Source organism: Solanum tuberosum, unplaced genomic scaffold (assembly GCF_000226075.1).
Source record: "Solanum tuberosum cultivar DM 1-3 516 R44 unplaced genomic scaffold, SolTub_3.0 scf00051, whole genome shotgun sequence".
Lineage (NCBI taxonomy): Eukaryota > Viridiplantae > Streptophyta > Magnoliopsida > Solanales > Solanaceae > Solanum > Solanum tuberosum.
This window is the reverse complement of record NW_006238978.1, coordinates 1377353-1397536: the sequence shown is the minus strand read 5'-3', so window position 1 is coordinate 1397536 and position 20184 is coordinate 1377353. Positions and strand designations below refer to the sequence as shown.

Genomic DNA, 20184 nt, shown 5'->3' with positions numbered 1-20184 from the left:
ATATAATATACCAACAATTATTGAATTTTACCCCATATCAAAATTGTACCATATAATATACCAACAATTATTGAATTCTACCCCATATAATATACCAATTTAGTTGATATTTCGTGCCCTTTTTTTTTAAAGATTCTATTGCTATGTTGGTGTAAAGTCAAACTATTGTTATATAGAGGTTATTTAGGTGCTTAAATTGTATATTTAAGTTTTTTACCCAAAAACCCCAATATTTTTTTTAAAAAAAAATTTAAAATGAATAATAAATATTTTATATAGCTAGTAATCATATCACTAAGAATAAAATGTTACTACTATTTTCGATTTATTTTACTTGTCAGGTTTATATATCCCTTACAAAAACCTTAACTAAAAGTGTAACTAAACAAAATTGTTTTTCATTAATTCTTTGATTTTAGTTTAATACTATTTTGTTTTTCATCATATTAATATCTTTCCATATTTATTGAGTAAATAAATATGCAAAATAATTATTAATTATATAAATTAAATTAATGAGAAGTAATTATTTTTTAATCAGTTATTTTTAACTAAATAAAATAAATGAAAGGAAAGTGATATTTATCGACCATGTCGACCTAAATTTATTGTTCAACATAATTGGGATTGAAATTTCAAACATATTAGGTGCAATAGTACATTGTAATAAATACACATCAAGAAAAGCATACAAATCTAGACAAATTTGATTATTGTTATTTTCATGTATCCTTAATAAATAACATAATATTAAAGTACTATTTGTAATTAAAACAATAACTTAAATTAATTATGAGTCTTTCAACTGCATTTTTATCGGTCCTTAAATTAATGAATTTAATCACCTTATAGTATTTGAGGTATATAATTATTATTTTTTAGCATAAAACAAAATATTTCTATGGGCAGAATAATGGTACCTCAAATTCCGACGAGGTTTAAATGCAAAGACTGAAAAAATTAAAATCATATGACAGGGGTGGATATAATTTTAATTTTTTGGCCAACTTGAAATTCAATTTTTTTGAATATTTGGTTTGGATTTTGAATTATGGATTTGGACTTCAATTTTATTTTTGGCTTTATGAATTTCAAATTGAATACTAAATTTATTATAATCAATTTTTTTTAATGTTTATATATAATCTTGATTCATATCATATGTACATAATACCAATAAGTTCACTTTTTTAAAGTTCTAATAGATTACTCCCTTACGTAAGGCCATATTCATAATTATAGCACTAAGTCCAATATGAAATTACACGATATGAGTGCAAGGTGACTTCAATCCTTCTTAATGGTAGAAAATTATACATTCTAAGTTGCAAAGTTATTAGGTGAATAGAGGTTATTACTTACTATTACATGCCTTAATAAAGGCTTAAAAGTCAAGATAAAAAATCCATTTTTTTCCAATCGATTAATCTGAACAGAACTTAAAAAAATAAAATCTATCCGACCAAAATTTATTTGAATTGTAATTTCTTCAATCTGAAACTGAAAATTCATATCTAGTTGGAATAACTTGAAGTCTTGAACGTTCACCCTTGACCTCTATATTTATAGCCAATGAATAAGTAAACCTGATGTCTTTTTGAGAAAAAAATACCTTCACACGTGAAAAAATAAAATCCTCTATTATTTGATTCACCGTTCAAGATAATTCGTACGGAATCTAGAAATTTCTTACAATTTCATTATCAGAACATCAATTCAGACCATACAGCTATTAAATTAAAGTCGTATTCAAAAAACTCATGTTGACAACGTAAACAAAATTCTTTTGTCCACCACTTTTTTACCTTTGCGTGAGTATGATTATTTACTTAATTATTAACAATCTTTTTTAACATGCACGCATAATTATACGTGTATTGAAATAATTAATATTTTATAGATTGAATTTAATTTGCATACTTCTAGTGGGGACAATATATAGAAATTATTAGAAGAGGTCAATATTGGTGTAAGTTATGATAACGATAAATAATTATATGGGATCAACTTCACCATGATTTACGTACATTTTTTCTACCTAAGTATCCTAATTATTAACTTAGTAAAGTAATTAACCAATGATTAGGTTACCTTGACAATTTACACTACTCCTTTTCCGTCTTAATTTATGGGGTCGTGTTTTGACCGTATTGAATACGAAGTTTAAAAAATAAAGTAAAAATTTTGTATAAGCAAATTATAAATAATAATATATACACTATATTTTCTAAACAGATTAAAAAGGAAAAGATGTTGATTAGAATGATTGTAGTACATATAATTAATTATCTTATTTACACCATATTTGCCTCCTTTTAATTTTGGACTTACAAAGAAATTTGTGATACGCATTATACAAAATTACAAATTAAAAGGTATGCATGTGAAAATTCATTTATTAAGACGACCAAATATGTTGTTGAAGTTTAGCTAAGGGCTATGCATGTGCATTTATTAATGTGGTAACATGGTTTGATAACGTACGTACTTGATTCTCTAACAAGTAAATCGAGAAAAACGGTCAATCTTAAAAGCTTAGCTCATAAGATAAAAAATAAATCTTCGACTCGAGTGTGAGTAATATAACGTGAAAGTTCTGTATGAAGTAAATTATGAATTGACAAGATGAATCTGATTTTAATACTATGATAAGAAATAAACCTTGAATGTTATTTTTTAAAAATAAATAAATAAAAGAATTATCACAAATATATCATAAAACAAATTAAAACTCTTGCTCTTTTTTTTTTCTTTCAAAATTTGTTAAAAGTAGGCCTACATTTTCGAAAACTCTTTACTTTTCTTTGACCCCTCCTTATATATCTTGCCACCCACTTGCATTTAATTTGTGCTCATCTCTAAGCTTTGTAATTATAAATGCTACATTTTTTTTTTGGTTGTTAGATTTGAAAAAGGAAATTAAATATGGGGAATATTATTCTTGGAAGAAAAAAGAGTACAAAGGTAATGAAAATCGATGGACAAACGATGAAATTCAAAACCCCAATTTATGCAAACGAGGTTTTGAAAAATTACCCATCGATGGTATTATTAGAATCGGAAGAAGTAAAGCATTTCGGGGTTCGAGCAAAGCCATTAGAGCCTCAACAAGAGTTAAAGCCCAAAAGGCTTTATTTTCTTGTTGAATTACCCAAATTACCCGAAGAGAACAAAAAAAGCCCGTTTAGGGCCCGTTCGGCTATCCAAATGAGCGCAAAGGAACGGCTCGAGACACTAATGCTAGCAAGGAGATCCGCGTCCGACTTGTCAATCATGAAGCCTACTAGTATGATGATGAGTACTCACGAGTACTCATCTAGTCATACTAATAACTCTACTTCAGGTACACTCAATAGTGGTGGGCCGCCTCAAGCTCACCCTACGAGACTGAAGTTGAGGTTATCGAAAGCGGAGGTGGAGAAATTGATGAAGGAGAGCAAAGATGAGGATGAGGTTGCTGAGAAAATTATGAGACTTTGCATGAATAACAACAATGGTGGAAGTGGTCCTTTGATAGAACAACAAAGTCATAATAATGGAGGAAGAGTTAAGAAAGAAGTCAAATCAAGAGAGGTATTGTTCTCATCGTATTTTACCTTTAAAAAGATGATTTATAATCTTACAAACGTTTATAACTAGTTTAATTTCTACATGTTTCAAAAGTTATATTATATGTTCAGTAGACACCACCATATAAAATTGGTATTAATCCTCATTTGATATAGTCAAAGTTCGAGCATAGGGAGAAATCATACAGTTAAAGATGTAACACGTTAGATTAACATATCGTAGATATCGTTAATTCATGTTTACAAGCCAAATTATATGAAACGTGACACACTTTTCTTTTTTGGATAATATATTTTCAAGAATAATTGTTTTTGTTATCTACTATATATATATATGATGGTTAGAAATAACAAAAATTCGATATGATAATCTGAATGACGTAAACCGGCCCAAACACCACAATCAGCAGTTTCTACCGACTCTAATAAAAGCTCCAAATTCTTTTTGATTAACCAAAACAACACCCAACTCATTCTTTTTTTAATTAACTAATTACAGTTAGAGTTAAGTAAGCATTTTTGGTAGTGTAACAACAATAATTGTTTATACACCACACCTAAAATTCTGGAAACGTAACATATAATTATGGAAAACTTATGATAACTTAAATATGTTGAAATATATAACGTAACTAATTATAATGTCAACTTTGGTTGCACCATAATTATGATGTGTAACTAATTTTGATTTTGTATAATCTTCTTTTGGTTAATTCTTTTTTTTTTTGCTAATGTAATGCAGAAACGTGTAGGGTTCTTGCCAATAATAGAAGGGGAGATTCAATTAGCAGTGGAAGCTTCTTAATTATTTAACAAAAATGGTAATTAGAAAAAAATAATTATATAGCTTTTCTATAGTGTATACCAAAGTTTTTAGCTACTTATTAGTACTAAAAATTATGTATTGTTGGCAAAATTTTCACTATACTTATTAGTACTAATAATGTATATGGTAAACTACTCATGCTCATTTTGTCTCCTTCATTCCGCCTGTTTCGCTTATTGAGAATCAAATTATGTGAATTTTGATTAGTATTTTATTCGGAAAACACAAGGTAAGGATGTAAGAGGCTCGATTGGATACAAAAACAGGACATAAGACATTCCACACTCATATAATATCTCGTACAAGTTTTAATTAACGACCTGAAAGAAGTCACGAGTTTCTTGCTATCGAGTGTGCCTTAGCCACAATTTTATTGAGACACAATTTTACCAAAGGTAACCACCCGCAGCTAGTTCGATAGAAAACTACACTACTGGAGTCAACGGAGTCAATTTTGTGTCAGGAGCGATTTTGCCCTTTTGGTTAAAAATAATTTTGATATGTTGTTTTGGTTTTTTGAAGGAAAAAAATTGTCCTTTTGACTCCGGACTCATATATGACAATTATCTTTAATTTAAGCGATTAATTCTTCATTTCAAATTTACTTCTCTATCTATACTTATAGATAAATTAGTATGACATGTGTAATATACATAGTCACTATATATACTTTTACATACTTTAATCGCTCATTATTATTATTATCATTATCATTATCATTAATATTAATAAAAGTGTGGTTAGAATTTTCAGTATATGTTGTCCCCAATAAAACATAGAACGATAATTAGACAATAAATAGGAAGAAATACAGATTATAGTTATCTCCACACGTGTTTAAGCCATACTATATACTCTTTAGTCCATCTGGTCTAATTTTGATTTTTGTAGTACAAGCAATAGCTCCTTTAGAAAATAATAAAAAAGAATTGTTAATTACTATTGTTATTCTTTTTATATATATACTAATTGGGGCTAGGAAAAGATTATTCTAACTAATTAAGGACCTTTTTTGAGAAGAAGAAAAGTTAAAAATTCACCAAGCTATAAACAAATAATTACTTACTGAATAACTTAAGCTGAAATGGAAAAAGTAGCTATATTTTTTTCTCTAGTAGAAAGCAAAACCATCATTGAATTCCTTTCATTTTTTACCCCCACCATATAAAAATCAATTCAGAATCTGAAATTTATAGATCTTTGCGAGTTACAAAAATCTCAAGCTAAAACGATATAGTAACAACTTGAGTATATAATAAAAAATGTAAAGACATCTAATAAATTTCTTAATTTATATAAAGCTATTAAATTTACGTGAACTCATAATAAATATCGTAAATCCGCCCCTTATCCAACTTTGGCAAAAAGGTAACAAAATAATGGCTGCATGCAGCGTTGCTTAGTCAAATTATTATTCTTTTACATGCAACTTGTTACTCGAATTAATACTTGAAAAGAAAGAACTTTAATTTGGATAGTTCTTCCATTTTGGAGAAAATTCAACTAAAACAAGTTGTCACTAGGAGTTTAAAATTATTGACAAGCAACTAATCAAGTTGCTTGAATGAACCCAAAGAAAAAAAAACAAGTTGTAGATCAAGGTTTGTAGGGACTCTAAAAAATAAGTTATTTGATTTTACTATAACGATTTAAGTTTTCTTTGAAACCGACTTTCATATCATATGGGGTATATTATATGTTCTCTTTAATGATATCTAAAAAATATCTAGACAGATAACGTCGTTAGAGAGGTGTTTCATTATATATACAAAAGACATTTAATGTGTACAACACTCTATATATTTATGTAGCCAACGGTAGTTATAGGGGATAGGGACACTTTACACTAGTCATATATTGTGTGCTTTCATGTACTAGTCAGTGGTGGAGCCAAAAATTTTAACTAACGAAATTTAATATCTATTATATATAAAGACTATAAAGGGTAAAAAAACACCCAAAGTTTCCTTTCTTTTTTTTTTGAGTTTTATACCTAAACTATCACTAAATGTTTTTTGGAAACACACCTCAAATATCGGTTGTTTCCTTTTCCTACCTGAACAATGGTGATATATCAGGTAGAAAAAAAGTGAACAACCGATAGTTGAAGTGTGTTTCGATAAAGATTTGATGATAGTTCAAGTACGAAACTCATACACCTGATAATACAAGTAGGAAATTCAAAAATCGAGATACTTTAGGTGTGTTTTTGACCCTCGACTCTAATGCTAGGCATGCTAAATGTCAGTTGCTTTCCTTGGCAACAAACATCTGGTTCAACTTGCTTCCATAACCATAGTATAACATTCCATTGCTATGTTTGAGAAGAAGGGAAAATCAAGATCCTTATAACCAAACTTATTGGTTAATTCAATGAAGATGCCACAACCACAGGCTATAGACAAGCAACAAAACAACAACCTTCTCCAAATGTATATGTATATATCAAAATGTCCTGTTTCGTATGCTAGTTTATACATCTTCGTTGCAACAGATGTAATGAACTGGTAGTTGAGTAATTAAAAGAAAAAACAGATATCAATCTATGGCACTCGTAAACTGAGCAAATTAGATATATATATGTATATAAACTATAAAGCAATGAGAATGGCCTTGTTCTCATGCTTGTTTACGTCAATCACACTGTAAAAGATATCGTGTAATATTCGTGGTCAGATCTGAATGAAAGGACAAATAATGAAAAGTACCTAATTGCGCGTGCTATGTTGCTGAGACTTTCTAATATGCTCCAACAGTGACGTCGCCTTCCTCTTGGCCCTCTCCGTGCCACTCTTTGTGAGCTCTGTAAGAGGTATAACTGCACCGAGCCTACAAAGGCAAGAAAGATTCTCGGAATCTCTCTTGCACAAGGAGAGTAAGATGGCAGCTGCATTCTCTTTACTACGAGATAGACCTGTCCTAAGAAGATCTATCAATACTGGGATTGTGCTAGTTTTTGCTATGGCCTCCTTAGCCTCTTGGTGGTTAGCTAGGACTGAAAGAATGGTCAAAGGTTCATCGACCATGCAGCTGCTTGAATCCGTCAGCATTCCCAGCAGCGCTGGTATAATCCCTGCACGAACAGCTCGACCCTTGTTTCCTTGATATATACACAAATTAAACAATGCTGATGCAGCGTCTTTTTTTCCTCTGGTATTTCCTGTCAGAAGCAAATCTATGAGAGCTGGTATGGCTCCCGATGCACCTATTAATATTTTATTCTCATCTCCAAGCGACAAACTAAAAATGGTTGCTGCTGCATTTTCTTTTGCCTCCATGCTCCCTGCTCTGAGAACTTGAACGATAGAAGGAATGGCATCAGCAAGCATTATAATCCTTTTGTTGTCATCGAATATAGAAAGGTTAAGAACGGCGGTGACAGCATTTTCTTGGATTTGCCCGTCTTCAGATGTCAACAACTTAACTAGGACCGGAATCGCTCCAGCTTCAGCAATCAAAATTCTGTTGTCTGTGCTTCTTTTGGAAAGTGAACGGATCTCAGCTACTGCAGCCCTGCAATCCTCCACAGACCTGCTTGAAAGCTTTCGGACAAGGACCTCCATAGCTCCTATTTCCCCAATAACATAGCGAAATGAGCCATCACTTTTCTTTATTTTCCCATTTGCAAATACTGTTGGCTGTAGTATATTATTCTTTGCACACCAATCACTAATTAGATTTTTCAGAGCATAATTTGGGGTAAGCGTAAGATTGTGGAGTTGTTGCTGAGTTTTTGGGCATGTTGTGTGGCCGCCATCTATCCATTGTTGTATGTACGATCTTTCATAAGTCTGTAAGGTTACGAAACAACCAAAGCACATCCATAGACATGTTAAAGTAAAGAGTAATGGTCAAAAACACACCTAAACTATCCTGGTTGTTCAAGTTTTATACCTAAACTATCAGGTGTGCGAGTTTACTACATGAACTATCACCAACTATTTATCAACACACACCTCAACTATAAGTTGTTCCCTTTTCCTACATGAAATATCACCACCGTACCGTTAAGGTAGAAAAAGGGAACAATGATAGTTGAGGTATGTTTTTGATAAATAGTTGGTGATAGTTCAGATAAAAAATTCGCATACCTAATATTCCAAGTACGAAACTCGAAAAACCGGAATACTTTAGGTGTGTTTTACTGTTTTTGACCCTTCAATCTAAAGTAAATGGAGTTACAAGCATATTACCTGCCCTGTGGCAGCTACAATAACAGGATCCCTCATGAGCTCAAGGGAAATAGGGCAAATAAACTCTGTAGGAGTTACAGGACAGTTGGACTTTTTACTCTCCTCGTGACTCTTAAATGGAGAGTCATCTTCTCCGGAAATCTCTAGATCACCAACCTCAGACAACTTGGAAGAATTTCCTATTCTTTCAGACTCCTGAACAATCTGACTGCAGTAACTTCCGTTTCGAACACTACCTCGAGGAACACGTCCAACTTTTGGCCTAACTTCATGATCAATATTGCCAATATTTTCTATATGTAAAGTTCCAATTCCACTATTTCCTGAATGGAGTAAATCAATCTCCTTATCCAGTGGTTGTGACGATGCTCGAGATAATAAGTTTGACTTTACAGGGCCACCATACTTTTCTGTGGCTCGTCTCAACTGTGCTCTGACCAATTCAACCTGGAAAAAGTAAGAAATATCAGAGGGGGAAATACCAAGGAGTCGAGCACAAACCGGAAAAGATAAAAGCCAAAGCTCAAGGCAAACCTGCTCTTGCACTTCTTCTGATATGTCAAAATGATCATATGGGAAGTTACCAAGGGCTTTCTCCAATTTCCATGTAATACATTGAAACCGAAAGTTTATTTTCTTTACCGCGACATCCTTGAGTCAAGAAATAGCACATATTAGAGAGGTACACAACACTGCCTTGAATGAGGATTGAGACATCATCAAATAATATAAAGACCTCAATAAGGAAAAAAAAATATTTTTCTCAAATGTCAATGTGATTAACACAGGCAATCTGTTCCATTTCTGCATTTTGGAGGCACAAGTTGGATATATAACCAATATAGTGAACCCAAGGGTGCATCCTAGCAGCCAACGAAGTTGGAATGGATCATGGGAAACCATCATTCAAATCCAAACAGAAGCAAAAAAAAAAAGTAGGTACGTGCAAGCTGGCACAAACACCACCATTTTAAGAAACTTTTTAGCAGAATCATAGCTTCGCTACCAATGAAATTATAACAAGATTGACCTGCAGTCTTGAATCATATCTTGCTCACATTTAGACTGCTTAAGGATTACTCTTGGACTTTGTCCAACTGACAAGCAGTGAGTCGTAAGAGCTAAGGCCTCACAAGACGATTGGACTTATCAGAAGAAAAAAGAAGTGCATTGAATAAGATGATTGGGAGCACGATTTGACGACATAGCTGATATACGAAGGTAATTGAATAGAACTAAAAACATTGTTGGTCCATCTCAGGAATTTCGCTAGCAAAGCTTAAGTTCATGGCTCGCAAAGTCAAATTAAGTGACCAACAAGTTATTTAACCATAAAACTTTAGTTACTAATAAATCTACAATTCCTATTTGAATCAGATGAATCTTTCTTGGCAGTTCTACCATAGAAATTTAAAAATCTTGGTTGTTCATCAATGTATGCATATTCACAACAAAGCGTAAAAACTGAATGGACGGATCATATTTAACAACAAGCACCTTTCTTTAAATTTAGGGGCGGAGCTAGACTATAATGCAGAGGCGGAGACAAACTATTCAGCCAAATCTAGTACCTTTAGTTCAAACTCTGAATTTGTAATATGTACAAATTATTAATTTTGAATCTAGAAACTACAACGGACTAAAATTCTGAATCCATAAGCTTCAAATCTCAACTCCACCTCTGACATAATGGGAACTAACAAATAGATAAAAAGATTGAAACTTTACAACACCAAATGCAAAATATGACAACATGGGAATCAACAAATAGATAAAAAGATTGAAACTTCATTACACCAAATGCAAAATATAGATAAGAAGGGAACTAACAAATAGATAAAAAGATTGAAACTTTACAACACCAAATGCAAAATATGACAACATGGGAATCAACAAATAGATAAAAAGATTGAAACTTCATTACACCAAATGCAAAATATGATAAGAAGGGAACTAACAAATAGATAAAAAGATTGAAACTTTACAACACCAAAAGCAAAATATGAACATGGGATTTAACACATAGATAAAAAGATTGAAACTTTACAACACCAAATGCAAAATATGAACATGGGATTTAACACATAGATAAAAAGATTGAAACTTTACAACACCAAATGCAAAATATGACAACATGGGATTTAACATAGATAAAAAGACTGAAACTTTACTACACCAAATGCAAAATATGACAACATGGGAATCAACAAGTAGACAAAAAGATTGAAACTTTACTACACCAAATGCAAATTATGACAAAATGGGAATTAACACATATAGATAAAAAGATTGAAACTTTACTAAACAAGACACTTACAGAGTGGATCTTGGGATCAAGTTCATTAGCTGCTAAAAGTAGTTGTTTTGCAGCTTGAAGAGCAACTGAGAGATCAGAAAAGCAAGAATTGAATGAAGAAGATGAAGAACCCAAAAGGGTATTTGAGTCTTTTAACTCATCAAACAAATGAGCCAAAAGTGTAACTCTTCTTGCTAAATCTGTACAATCTTTCTTGAATTTACCACAAAATCCGGCAGTTGAGATCTGTGACACCTCATGGAGTAGCCGGAGTGGGATGGCAATAGGGTGGTCTCCGGCAACGGCGGTGGCTTCTCCGCCGGCCATGGTGGTTGTTTTTTGGTGGAGAAATGTCAGTACAAACACTAATGGGGAATACTGAAGCTTGAGTTAAATTGTTAGCTATTCTGTTTCAATTTTTTTATTTTATTTTATTTTATTTTAACTCGACACCAAATTTTATTTTAAATTAAAGATATATAAAATATATAAAAATATTTGTAATATTTTATGTCAAAAAAGGAAAAAATAGTTTTTAAAATTGCTATATCAACATTGATTTTGTCAACTTTATAGTAATATTTATTGAATATTTAAGAATATTACCATAGAAAAAACCAGCTTCTATCAGCTGTCATTTTATACTAATCTTGATGTTTTGTCTCTTAATAAAGAACATTTTTATTAGGTGTAAGATTTGATATTTGTAATTGATTATTACTCGCAGGGGTGTTCACGGGTCGGTTTGGATCGGTTATTGATTAAAACCAAAACTAAACCAACTTAATCAATTTTAAAATTATCAAAACCAAACCAAACCAAATATAATATACATTTATCGGTTTGGTAGTTATCGGTTTCGGTTTGGTTTGGTTCGGTTATTAACCATACACAAAAATAAAAGAAACAATTCATTCAAAATGTTAAAAAAGTGACAACAATCCATTCAAAACGAAAAATAGTTAGAATGACTTAAATTACTAAACTTTCGATCACTAAATTTACTATCAATAAAGCTTTAAAATTCACTATATTGGCCTAGACAGAAGAGACAATAACTTTTTCAGTCCCACAAAGAATTGTCATAGACACTCATATACGTGAAATCAATAGGATAAATGTTTCATCTGGGACATTTTTGCTTTCAATAAGTAAATTATAAAGAAATTTTAATGAAAATATGTATAAGATCTATAAAATTGTTTATAAAAATAATATATTAAATATGTATATTAATAAAAATATGTATATAATTCATCGGTTTGGTTATTTCTTTGATTTATTTCGAATAAAACCATAACCAAACCAAATACTATCGGTTTTCAAAAATCTAAAACCAAACCAAACCAAATCCAAATAAAATCGGTTTTATTTTATCGATTTGGTTCGATTTTTCGATTTGGATCGGTTTTTATCCAAACCGTGAACACCCCTACTACCAACGTCCTAATTTATGTGGTATTTTTCATTTTATTAAAATTAATATAACTGATTTTTCAAGTTAACTTTACTTAGATAAATTTAATATTTTAAAATTAATATTCAGATATAAAAAATTATGTTCATGTCAATATAATTATAAAATTATCTATCCAAATTTTCTTGTGTTACTTAATGTATTGTTTATGATTTATCGTTCACCAAATGCTCTTTTATATATGAAGTTTTATTTATTCGGTTTAATCATTCGGTATTCGTAGTCCACTATATTATTAATCCAAATTGATATTGAGTAGATTCACAAAGGGAGGAAACAAATCCTTGGTCCTAACCAAGAAATTTCCTATATATTCTTAAAGGATAATTCGAACTGAGATACCTAGTTAATGTCAGGCAATTTTAACTATCTCACCATTTTTGCGAGTGGTGTAAATAAATAATAATATCACAAATTCTACTTAACGCGTAGTTGTGTTGGTCCCCCCCCCCCCCCCACCACCTAAGTTGAGTTGTTAAGCAAATTGATGAGAAGTACTTTCTCCTATTTGATTATTACACTACTTACTGTGCGATATTTTTTATTTTATTAAAATTATTCCTTACACACACTCGATATTTTACACTAAATTAATTTGTTTTATCATGATTTTAATTAATTAGATGGTGAAAGATGATGTGAATGTCAAAATAAATAAAAAACGATAAATAAGATGGTACATATTATTGTGTAAAAGAACTTTCAACATCATAAACTAAAATTAAAATAAATGATATATTATTATGCAGAAGAACTTTCAGCATCAGAAATTTCTACATCGAATCCTTTATTTCTTGATGAAAAAAATTCGAGATTTTTCTTATGAACATACTCTTGTATACGATAATTCATTGGATCGATTCCCATTTTTGTAAGTTTTAGTTTTAAATGGGAGTTCCAATAATTCTTTACTTCAATAGTACTATGCTCAGGCAATCTTTCTGCTATAAGTGACCACCTGAAATGTGAAAAAATTAAAAAATTATTGTTATTATTATTATTTTTATACAATTGATGGAAATAGAGTCTAACTAATTTTCAAAAAATATGAACTTATATGAAATTCAAAATTTGTAAACTAGGACATGACCGATCAATAAATCAATATGGTACATGAAAAAATTAAGTAAATTTATTAATCAATCATATTATATAAGTCTGAGTTGGCTATATAAACCTGTCACCAAGGAGAGCATGAAACCTGATGATAAGATCATCTTCTTCCTTAGAAAAAATTATCCTTTTAGAGCAACAATTAGCCATACCTATAAACACAAAATAAATTAATTAAATTCCGCGGTTATTTGGTTCAAAATAAAATTATAATGTTGAAATTATAACTATGATGGATAATCTCATCTTTTGTATGATAAATATTAAAACAAGAAAAAAATATAATTAGTTAATTAAAAAGTCTCAGATGTATTAACATTATTGGTGCTATACAATTACAGTTTAAAACAAAATATAAATGTACTTACTATCATCTTTAGACCAAGCTTCTTGTATTTTATCCTTGTTAGGATCATAGCAAGACTTGCTCATTTTTTCTTTAGTGACTATTTTTCTTGTAGATACTTTAAAGAAATAGTCTCTCTGTGCCTCATTTTATATGAGGTGTTTGATTGATTGTGTACGGAATTCAAGAAATTTTAAAAGGTACTATTATATGCGTGAGATATAGGTAAAGAGTTGAAATTATCCTTTTAAATAAGTGGTTGTGAGAGATTCACTTGAGTTTTCATAAACTCAAAAGAAAAATGTGTCAAATATACATATAAAAGTTGTGTGTACTAACAAAACTCATATTGATAGTACGTTGAGAAGATTAGGAAGCTATACATATAAGATGTAGGACTAATCCTAATGTTGTGATGCTGCCTAATAAAAAAAATTGGTATGAAGTTGGTTAATAGCAGTCTGTTCTCATCTATCGACAAAGAACAAGTTGCTTTCAAGCTCAAACCATTTAAAACAAAATTGCTACTTTTTTCTTGTTATTGATAGAGTGGTATTCTCCGTTCCTGTCAAATAAAGTAGAGGGGGGAGAGAACCGGAAGAGAGAAGGAAAAAGAGTAAAGAATTGACAAGTCTAATGGGGAAGAATAGCTAACACGCTGACTGCCTTCGATAGATGGAAAAAAACCAAACAGTCTAACCTAACTCTTAGATCAAAGTGAATAATATAACACTATATTAAGAGTATCACTAGACTAGTTAACCCCAACAATCAATATCATAATTAATGACTTAACCAAACGAGTGTGAAAATAGCACAATGATAATACAATGCTCAATTTACTACAATTTTGATACTAAAGGTTGCTTGAATATGCATATGCACAAGAATCCTCAATTATGTGAATGACAACAATGAATCTCAAAAATTGATCCATGGATCACATAAAACTTAATTCTAAAGAGAGATTGTAAAGGCTTACTAATATATAATCTCACATTAATAATTGAAAGATTATAAAAGAAAATACAGATACAATATTAAAATACATATAATTTTAAAAAAATAACCATATCATAGATATATATGTGTGATACAAAGAAGATAATAACATATATTCTTACCATGAAGAGATTTTTCTGGTCTAGCCCAATAAAGTAAAATGGGACAAAGAGTGTAAATTTGGAATAGACAAGAAAGACATGTCATTGTGGGGGTAAGTGGCCTTATTTATAGAATGTATGGTGGAGTATTTTCTCATTTCTTTTATATATAATGTATATATATATATTCGATTTTTGCATCCAATCAAGTTAGATATGTTAAATTTAAACATACTACCATTTTGAAGCTAGTGTGTATGTACTCATGCCGACATGGATAGAGAATCTCTGATTTCTCTATTCTTAATCAGAAGTTTCAGAATCAAGTTTAGAGAATGGAAAAAGATCTAAAATCTCTATAAATGAACCTTGTAATGTGCGAATTCAGATTTAGCAAACTCCAATTGAATCATATGCTTATTTATTTTCTTTTTTCCCAAAGAAAAGTATAATGCGCACGTATATTTGGGATGATGAAATTGAGAAGCAAAATTTTGTTCACTATTTGTTGGGTTATGTTTGCATATATCTATGTAATTTTTGTCCTATTTAATTAATATTCCCACGTTACGTGGGCCACGTACGTAACCTCCTGATTAAAGAAAAATGTTGTACATGAGATATATAATAATGAAACAAACATTAATTCGAAAAAGGGGAAAATGAAAAGAGAAACTTTTTTTCATAAAGGAATTAATTATTATAATGAAATTAAAAGGTGATTGAAAATCATGAATCACTAGAAAACTAATTGTATTTAATAAAATTATATATTGCTTTCATATTGCCCAACGAAGTTTTTTTTTACTTTTTTTTAATCATTTGATTACCCATTTTGTTAGGATTAGGCATGATTCTTACCTCGTAAGTTAATTAATCAAAAAATAAGACTAACGTACAAAATTATATGAAACCTAACCTCTAAATAAATTCCAAGAGGGTGGACATTAAGTTTTCATTGTTTTACAATTTATTGCCCGCTATATATATCATATTGATGCTATTTTTAAACACCCTTGCGTCTGTTTCCATTTCTATAATGTTTGTTTATATTATATATAAATATTTTTAGCATAATATTTTCTATTATTATTATTTATGAATAGCCCAAGAAATTGCTTGATGTGACATATCATGATATATAAATTTAGGTTGGCTAGGTTGTCTCCTAATATCCACAAAATAATAGTGCAAAATTAATGTAGACTGATATTTTATTTTGGATCTGCATGGATGTTGTGTGCTATATAATATAACATATATAGGTAAGTTGTTCTCACCAAGAAACAAAGTACCATTTGGCCACATATACTAAGAGAACTTATCCACCTTTTAAAATTTTGGCAAAATTTATTGGCCATAAAATTTATCACTTTTATATTTTATAGAAAAAGTCATTAATTATGGCTCCAACTATAATTTTATCCACCTAACCCACGGGAGTAAAAAATGTTTGTTTCGTCTTTTCGGTTATTTTATTTGAAAATTTATGCTCGACATGAAGAGATCAGTGTCAGATTATATTAAAGAATAACTATTGATTATAATTAATATTATAATTTACTATTTTTTTCATCATTACATCTTCATTACTAATTATAATTTGATGAATTGTAATAGTGGGTAATTGTGTTATTAGTAATTTTTATTAAAATATTGTATTATAATTTTTGAAAAATGTATTAGCTAGTTTATTATTAAAAAAAGACAATTTTATGTCAATTGTAGGTATTTTTAATAGTTTTTAGATCTTATAGGTATAATCATGTTTAATGTCTGTCTTCTTTATTTCTTTTTTAAAAAGGTGAAATATGCCAAAAAATTATGATCAAACACATGTCAAAACTTCAACTCAAACTTCACCAAAAACCTATTTTCTCAAAAATGTTTAAAAATTTATAACCAACATAATGTAATTAACTTAATTACCATATGAAAATTCAAAGTGTACTTGGGAACAATTTATTTTCATTTCAAGCAATGGCCTCTTAAAATCATAAATTATAGCTCTCCAAGTGCGGATCAATATATATACTACCAGAAATTAGAGTTTTTTGATAACTTTTCGCAGCAACTTATCTTATCGCCACAAAATGGAAAATTAATTGGCTGCGACAAAAAAATTGTCGCTATAAAAGGTTTTTTGTGGCAACTTAGTAGTCTCTACTAATTCTGTTGTTTATATAAAGATTTAGGACGTAAGTTCAAAGTTTTATTACTAATATGTTTGGTCCATTATTTGTACTAAATGTTTCAACATGTAATACGAAATTTAATTAATAAAATAGTAGTAGACTTTATTATAATTTTAAAAATTATCTATTTATTGGATAAGTAAATATTAGATAAAAATATTTTATTAATGACAATTAAAACTCATTTACCTATATAGACAATAGAAAATAAGATAGAAGGGAAACTTACATATACATATATACTCATGGGCGGACCCATGTTAGGCGAAGAGGTGTCAAGCGACACTCCTTCGTCGAAATTTTTTACTATATATTAATACTATGTATAAGGTTTATGTGTAATAAAATGACACTATTTAACAGTAATTGTTTGATGGCGTGTTGGTTCTCCGTCATGTTTTGTTGTTAGGCTTCTCGGGTTCTATCCTCAATCAAAATATGTTACTCATATATACTAAATAAGTTACTCATACTAAAAAAGTGTAGTTAAGTAGTCTTGAACCCAAGACCTCCTTTAGCTTAAAACTAATTTAAGAGTGAATGATGTAATTTATTTATAAATAGGATAGTTAAATTTTTAACTTGCTTTCTATAAATATCGACACCAAACCCACAAAAATAAGAAAAATAGATAAATATTTTTCCTCATACCAAATACAATTGTACATCTTTGATTTATTGAACGTAAAATAAAAAGAAAGATTGACTTTCAGCCATTTAGATATTGATGAATACAAAATGGGGTTTATATTGAAAAAAAAATTGTCTTGCAAACTCTTGCCAAATATTGGCAGACATCAAATATAATCTACATTTGAATGAATTGTGGGTGGTAAATTTCATGCATTTGTGTATGTGTGTAAATGATCACATAATATATTATTTCTATAAAAGTTAAATTCGAAAAAAGTGAATGATGTTAAAAATAAAATAAAATAAAAATGAGAGATAAGAGAGTTGATCAGATGGTAAGCACCCCCTCACTTCCAACCTTAAGATTGTGAGTTCAATTCCCCAAGGAAGAATAATATGGGAACCCCTGGAGGGTTGAAAAAAAAATGGAAAAGGAATTATTTGTATATTTGAAAAGTGAAAAGTATTGTAATTGTAATTAAATAATTGGATTAAAAATAAAATAATTGTTCACTTTTTTCAAATATTTTACGTTTTTGTTGGGTAGTTTTCCTGACAATTTTAATATATTTTTGTAGAGGCATTAATCGCCACAAAAGCTAAACCTTTGGTGGAACAAAATAGAAAGAGAAATGCTAGTGCTTAAAATTGATAAGTAAATGTTACAATAACAAAACATGAATACTAGACCAATAACAACCATACATTGTACTTTTCTCTAAAATGTTTCTTAAAAAATAAGTAGATCGAGTTCATAACGATGATGTCCAAATCAACCATAGTACATATTATTAATTAACTCTCAAAGGAGATGATCGAGAACGTCTTCGATCTTATCTATGGAAGTGAATTGAGATCAAGCAATGAACTTGTAATTTGTTGATCTTTATTAGCACAAGAACTTGCAGCATCAAATATTACTCCATCATTTTCTGATCTTGTGTTATTTTCTTGGAGAAATTCAAGTCTTTTTATGTGAAGATAATGAGATAACCTATGATTTTTTGGATCAATTCCCATTTTTATAAGTTTTCTTCTCAAATAAGAATTCCAATAATTCTTCACTTCATTATCGGTTCTTCCCGGCAATCTTCCTGCTATTAGTGACCACCTGAAAAATAAATGTCAATTTTTTTAAAAAATTACACAAATACTAGCTACCTGAAACTCCCCTAAATTTCATTTTACGTGACACTCTTTCATTATCTTTTAAAAATGTTTAATTGAAACTTCACATTTTTATAGGCATAAAAATGGTATTATCACACATGACTTGTTTAAGATATCACAAATTTCAAAGACTTTTTTCATAATCTTCTCGATGAGCGAGTCGAATAATATCATATAAATTGATATCACAATAGTAATGAGCAAGCATCTTTAGTGAAACTTATTATTGTTATTGTCAATCGTTCAAAAAGTACTTGTCTAAATAATAAAAATCAGTCCACTAGTCAAAAAACATAAATTAGCGATAGATAACTTTTGTCATGTATTAAACAGTATAAATTCGTCATTAATTCTATTTAACAATGAATTAGTAATAAATTATCAAAAATATTATTAGCTATGACCTAATTAGAAATGAATCTCATACCTAATTCCGATTTATGTTAATAGTTTATATTTTTCAAAGCAAACAAATCTAGAATTTCCTTTTAAGGGATAAATAATGGAAAAATTACCTATTGCCAAGGAGAGCATGAAGCTTGATGATTAGATCATCTTCATCCTCAGAAAAATTTCCTCTTTTTAGATTTGGATTAAGATAATTCATCCATCTTAGCCTACAACTTTTTCCACAACGAAGCAGACCTATAATCAAAGATAAATTCAGAATTTAAAGTCACTATATAGATAAATATGCATAACGAGTGTGAGCTAAATATACATACATCTCAATTTCTTTTGCATATGTATCCATAGTTCAAATAGAAACCAATAGGTTCAGTTGAACTCACAGAACCAATTTTTTTAAATAAAAAAAATCACACTTTCTCTCCCTAGAAACAATGATTTGATCCTCACCAAAGGACCACACAATAATGAGTAGTTCACTCTAGGACCCCACTCCCTCGAGAGCAAGATGTCAATCGAGATGGAGTTGGGTGCAACCCTAGACTTTTCAGGGACTTATCTTACCTCGACATCTAAATAAATAAATGGAGGACATATATATTACTTACCAGCAGCTTTAGGTAAATCTCTCCAGCAACCTTCACCATGTTTAGTGATATAATCAATGAGTTTTTGATCTTCTTGTTTAGACCAAGCTCCTTTATGCATTTCTTCTTTGTTATCACAACAAGGCTTTCTCATAATTCTATATATTTGATATTATATTCTATAGTTTAATATTTTATTTTATTTTTTGGATGGATCAGACTGTGTGAAGTAGATATATACTAGAAAGATTTGAATGTGGAGAAAGAA

At 29.9% G+C, this 20184-nt stretch overlaps 4 protein-coding genes across 5 annotated transcripts; 1 reads left to right on the top strand and 3 right to left on the bottom strand.

The window, feature by feature from the left end:
- The first annotated feature begins 2852 nt into the window (after positions 1-2852).
- On the top strand, positions 2853-4551 carry LOC102578951 (uncharacterized protein At1g66480-like). Its single transcript, XM_006344164.2, has 2 exons — positions 2853-3573; positions 4312-4551. Exons 1-2 carry the CDS (start codon positions 2926-2928, stop codon positions 4372-4374), a joined length of 711 nt encoding a protein of 236 aa, XP_006344226.2. The 5' UTR covers positions 2853-2925; the 3' UTR covers positions 4375-4551.
- Positions 4552-6817: 2266 nt separating this feature from the next.
- On the bottom strand, positions 6818-11297 carry LOC102578614 (U-box domain-containing protein 11-like). The gene is made up of 4 exons (XM_006344163.2): positions 10906-11297; positions 9123-9239; positions 8589-9035; positions 6818-8186 (listed from the first exon to the last, which is right to left on the bottom strand). Exons 1-4 carry the CDS (start codon positions 11209-11211, stop codon positions 7104-7106), a joined length of 1953 nt encoding a protein of 650 aa, XP_006344225.1. The 5' UTR covers positions 11212-11297; the 3' UTR covers positions 6818-7103.
- Positions 11298-13017: 1720 nt separating this feature from the next.
- LOC102585229 (myb-related protein Hv1-like) lies at positions 13018-14667 on the bottom strand. 2 transcript variants are annotated; one of them, XM_015307253.1, is made up of 3 exons: positions 13843-14667; positions 13563-13626; positions 13018-13319 (listed from the first exon to the last, which is right to left on the bottom strand). In XM_015307253.1, exons 1-3 carry the CDS (start codon positions 13904-13906, stop codon positions 13103-13105), a joined length of 345 nt encoding a protein of 114 aa, XP_015162739.1. In that variant the 5' UTR covers positions 13907-14667; the 3' UTR covers positions 13018-13102. The 2 variants fall into 2 exon arrangements, with proteins under 2 accessions (XP_015162739.1, XP_006344323.1); XM_006344261.2 differs by having other exon boundaries at positions 13539-13626; positions 13843-14660.
- A 3707-nt stretch (positions 14668-18374) lies between these two features.
- LOC102578287 (transcription factor MYB3-like) lies at positions 18375-20184 on the bottom strand. The gene is made up of 3 exons (XM_006344162.2): positions 19938-20184; positions 19437-19566; positions 18375-18862 (listed from the first exon to the last, which is right to left on the bottom strand). Exons 1-3 carry the CDS (start codon positions 20068-20070, stop codon positions 18589-18591), a joined length of 537 nt encoding a protein of 178 aa, XP_006344224.1. The 5' UTR covers positions 20071-20184; the 3' UTR covers positions 18375-18588.

Excerpts from the sequence above, each read along its gene's own strand:
- LOC102578951 (XM_006344164.2), top strand. The coding sequence starts at position 2,926 with ATGGGGAATATTATTCTTGGAAGAAAAAAGAGTACAAAGGTAATGAAA. Across the intron at positions 3,574-4,311 it reads AAGAAGTCAAATCAAGAGAG|AAACGTGTAGGGTTCTTGCC; the intron begins GTATTGTTCTCA and ends AATGTAATGCAG.
- LOC102578287 (XM_006344162.2), bottom strand. The coding sequence starts at position 20,070 with ATGAGAAAGCCTTGTTGTGATAACAAAGAAGAAATGCATAAAGGAGCT. Across the intron at positions 19,567-19,937 it reads AGATTTACCTAAAGCTGCTG|GTCTGCTTCGTTGTGGAAAA; the intron begins GTAAGTAATATA and ends CTTTGATTATAG. Across the intron at positions 18,863-19,436 it reads CATGCTCTCCTTGGCAATAG|GTGGTCACTAATAGCAGGAA; the intron begins GTAATTTTTCCA and ends TTTATTTTTCAG.
- LOC102578614 (XM_006344163.2), bottom strand. The coding sequence starts at position 11,211 with ATGGCCGGCGGAGAAGCCACCGCCGTTGCCGGAGACCACCCTATTGCC. Across the intron at positions 9,240-10,905 it reads TTGATCCCAAGATCCACTCT|GATGTCGCGGTAAAGAAAAT; the intron begins GTAAGTGTCTTG and ends TCTTGACTCAAG. Across the intron at positions 8,187-8,588 it reads TTGTAGCTGCCACAGGGCAG|ACTTATGAAAGATCGTACAT; the intron begins GTAATATGCTTG and ends GTAACCTTACAG.
- LOC102585229 (XM_006344261.2), bottom strand. The coding sequence starts at position 13,906 with ATGAGCAAGTCTTGCTATGATCCTAACAAGGATAAAATACAAGAAGCT. Across the intron at positions 13,627-13,842 it reads AGCTTGGTCTAAAGATGATA|GTATGGCTAATTGTTGCTCT; the intron begins GTAAGTACATTT and ends TTGTGTTTATAG. Across the intron at positions 13,320-13,538 it reads CATGCTCTCCTTGGTGACAG|GTGGTCACTTATAGCAGAAA; the intron begins GTTTATATAGCC and ends TTCACATTTCAG.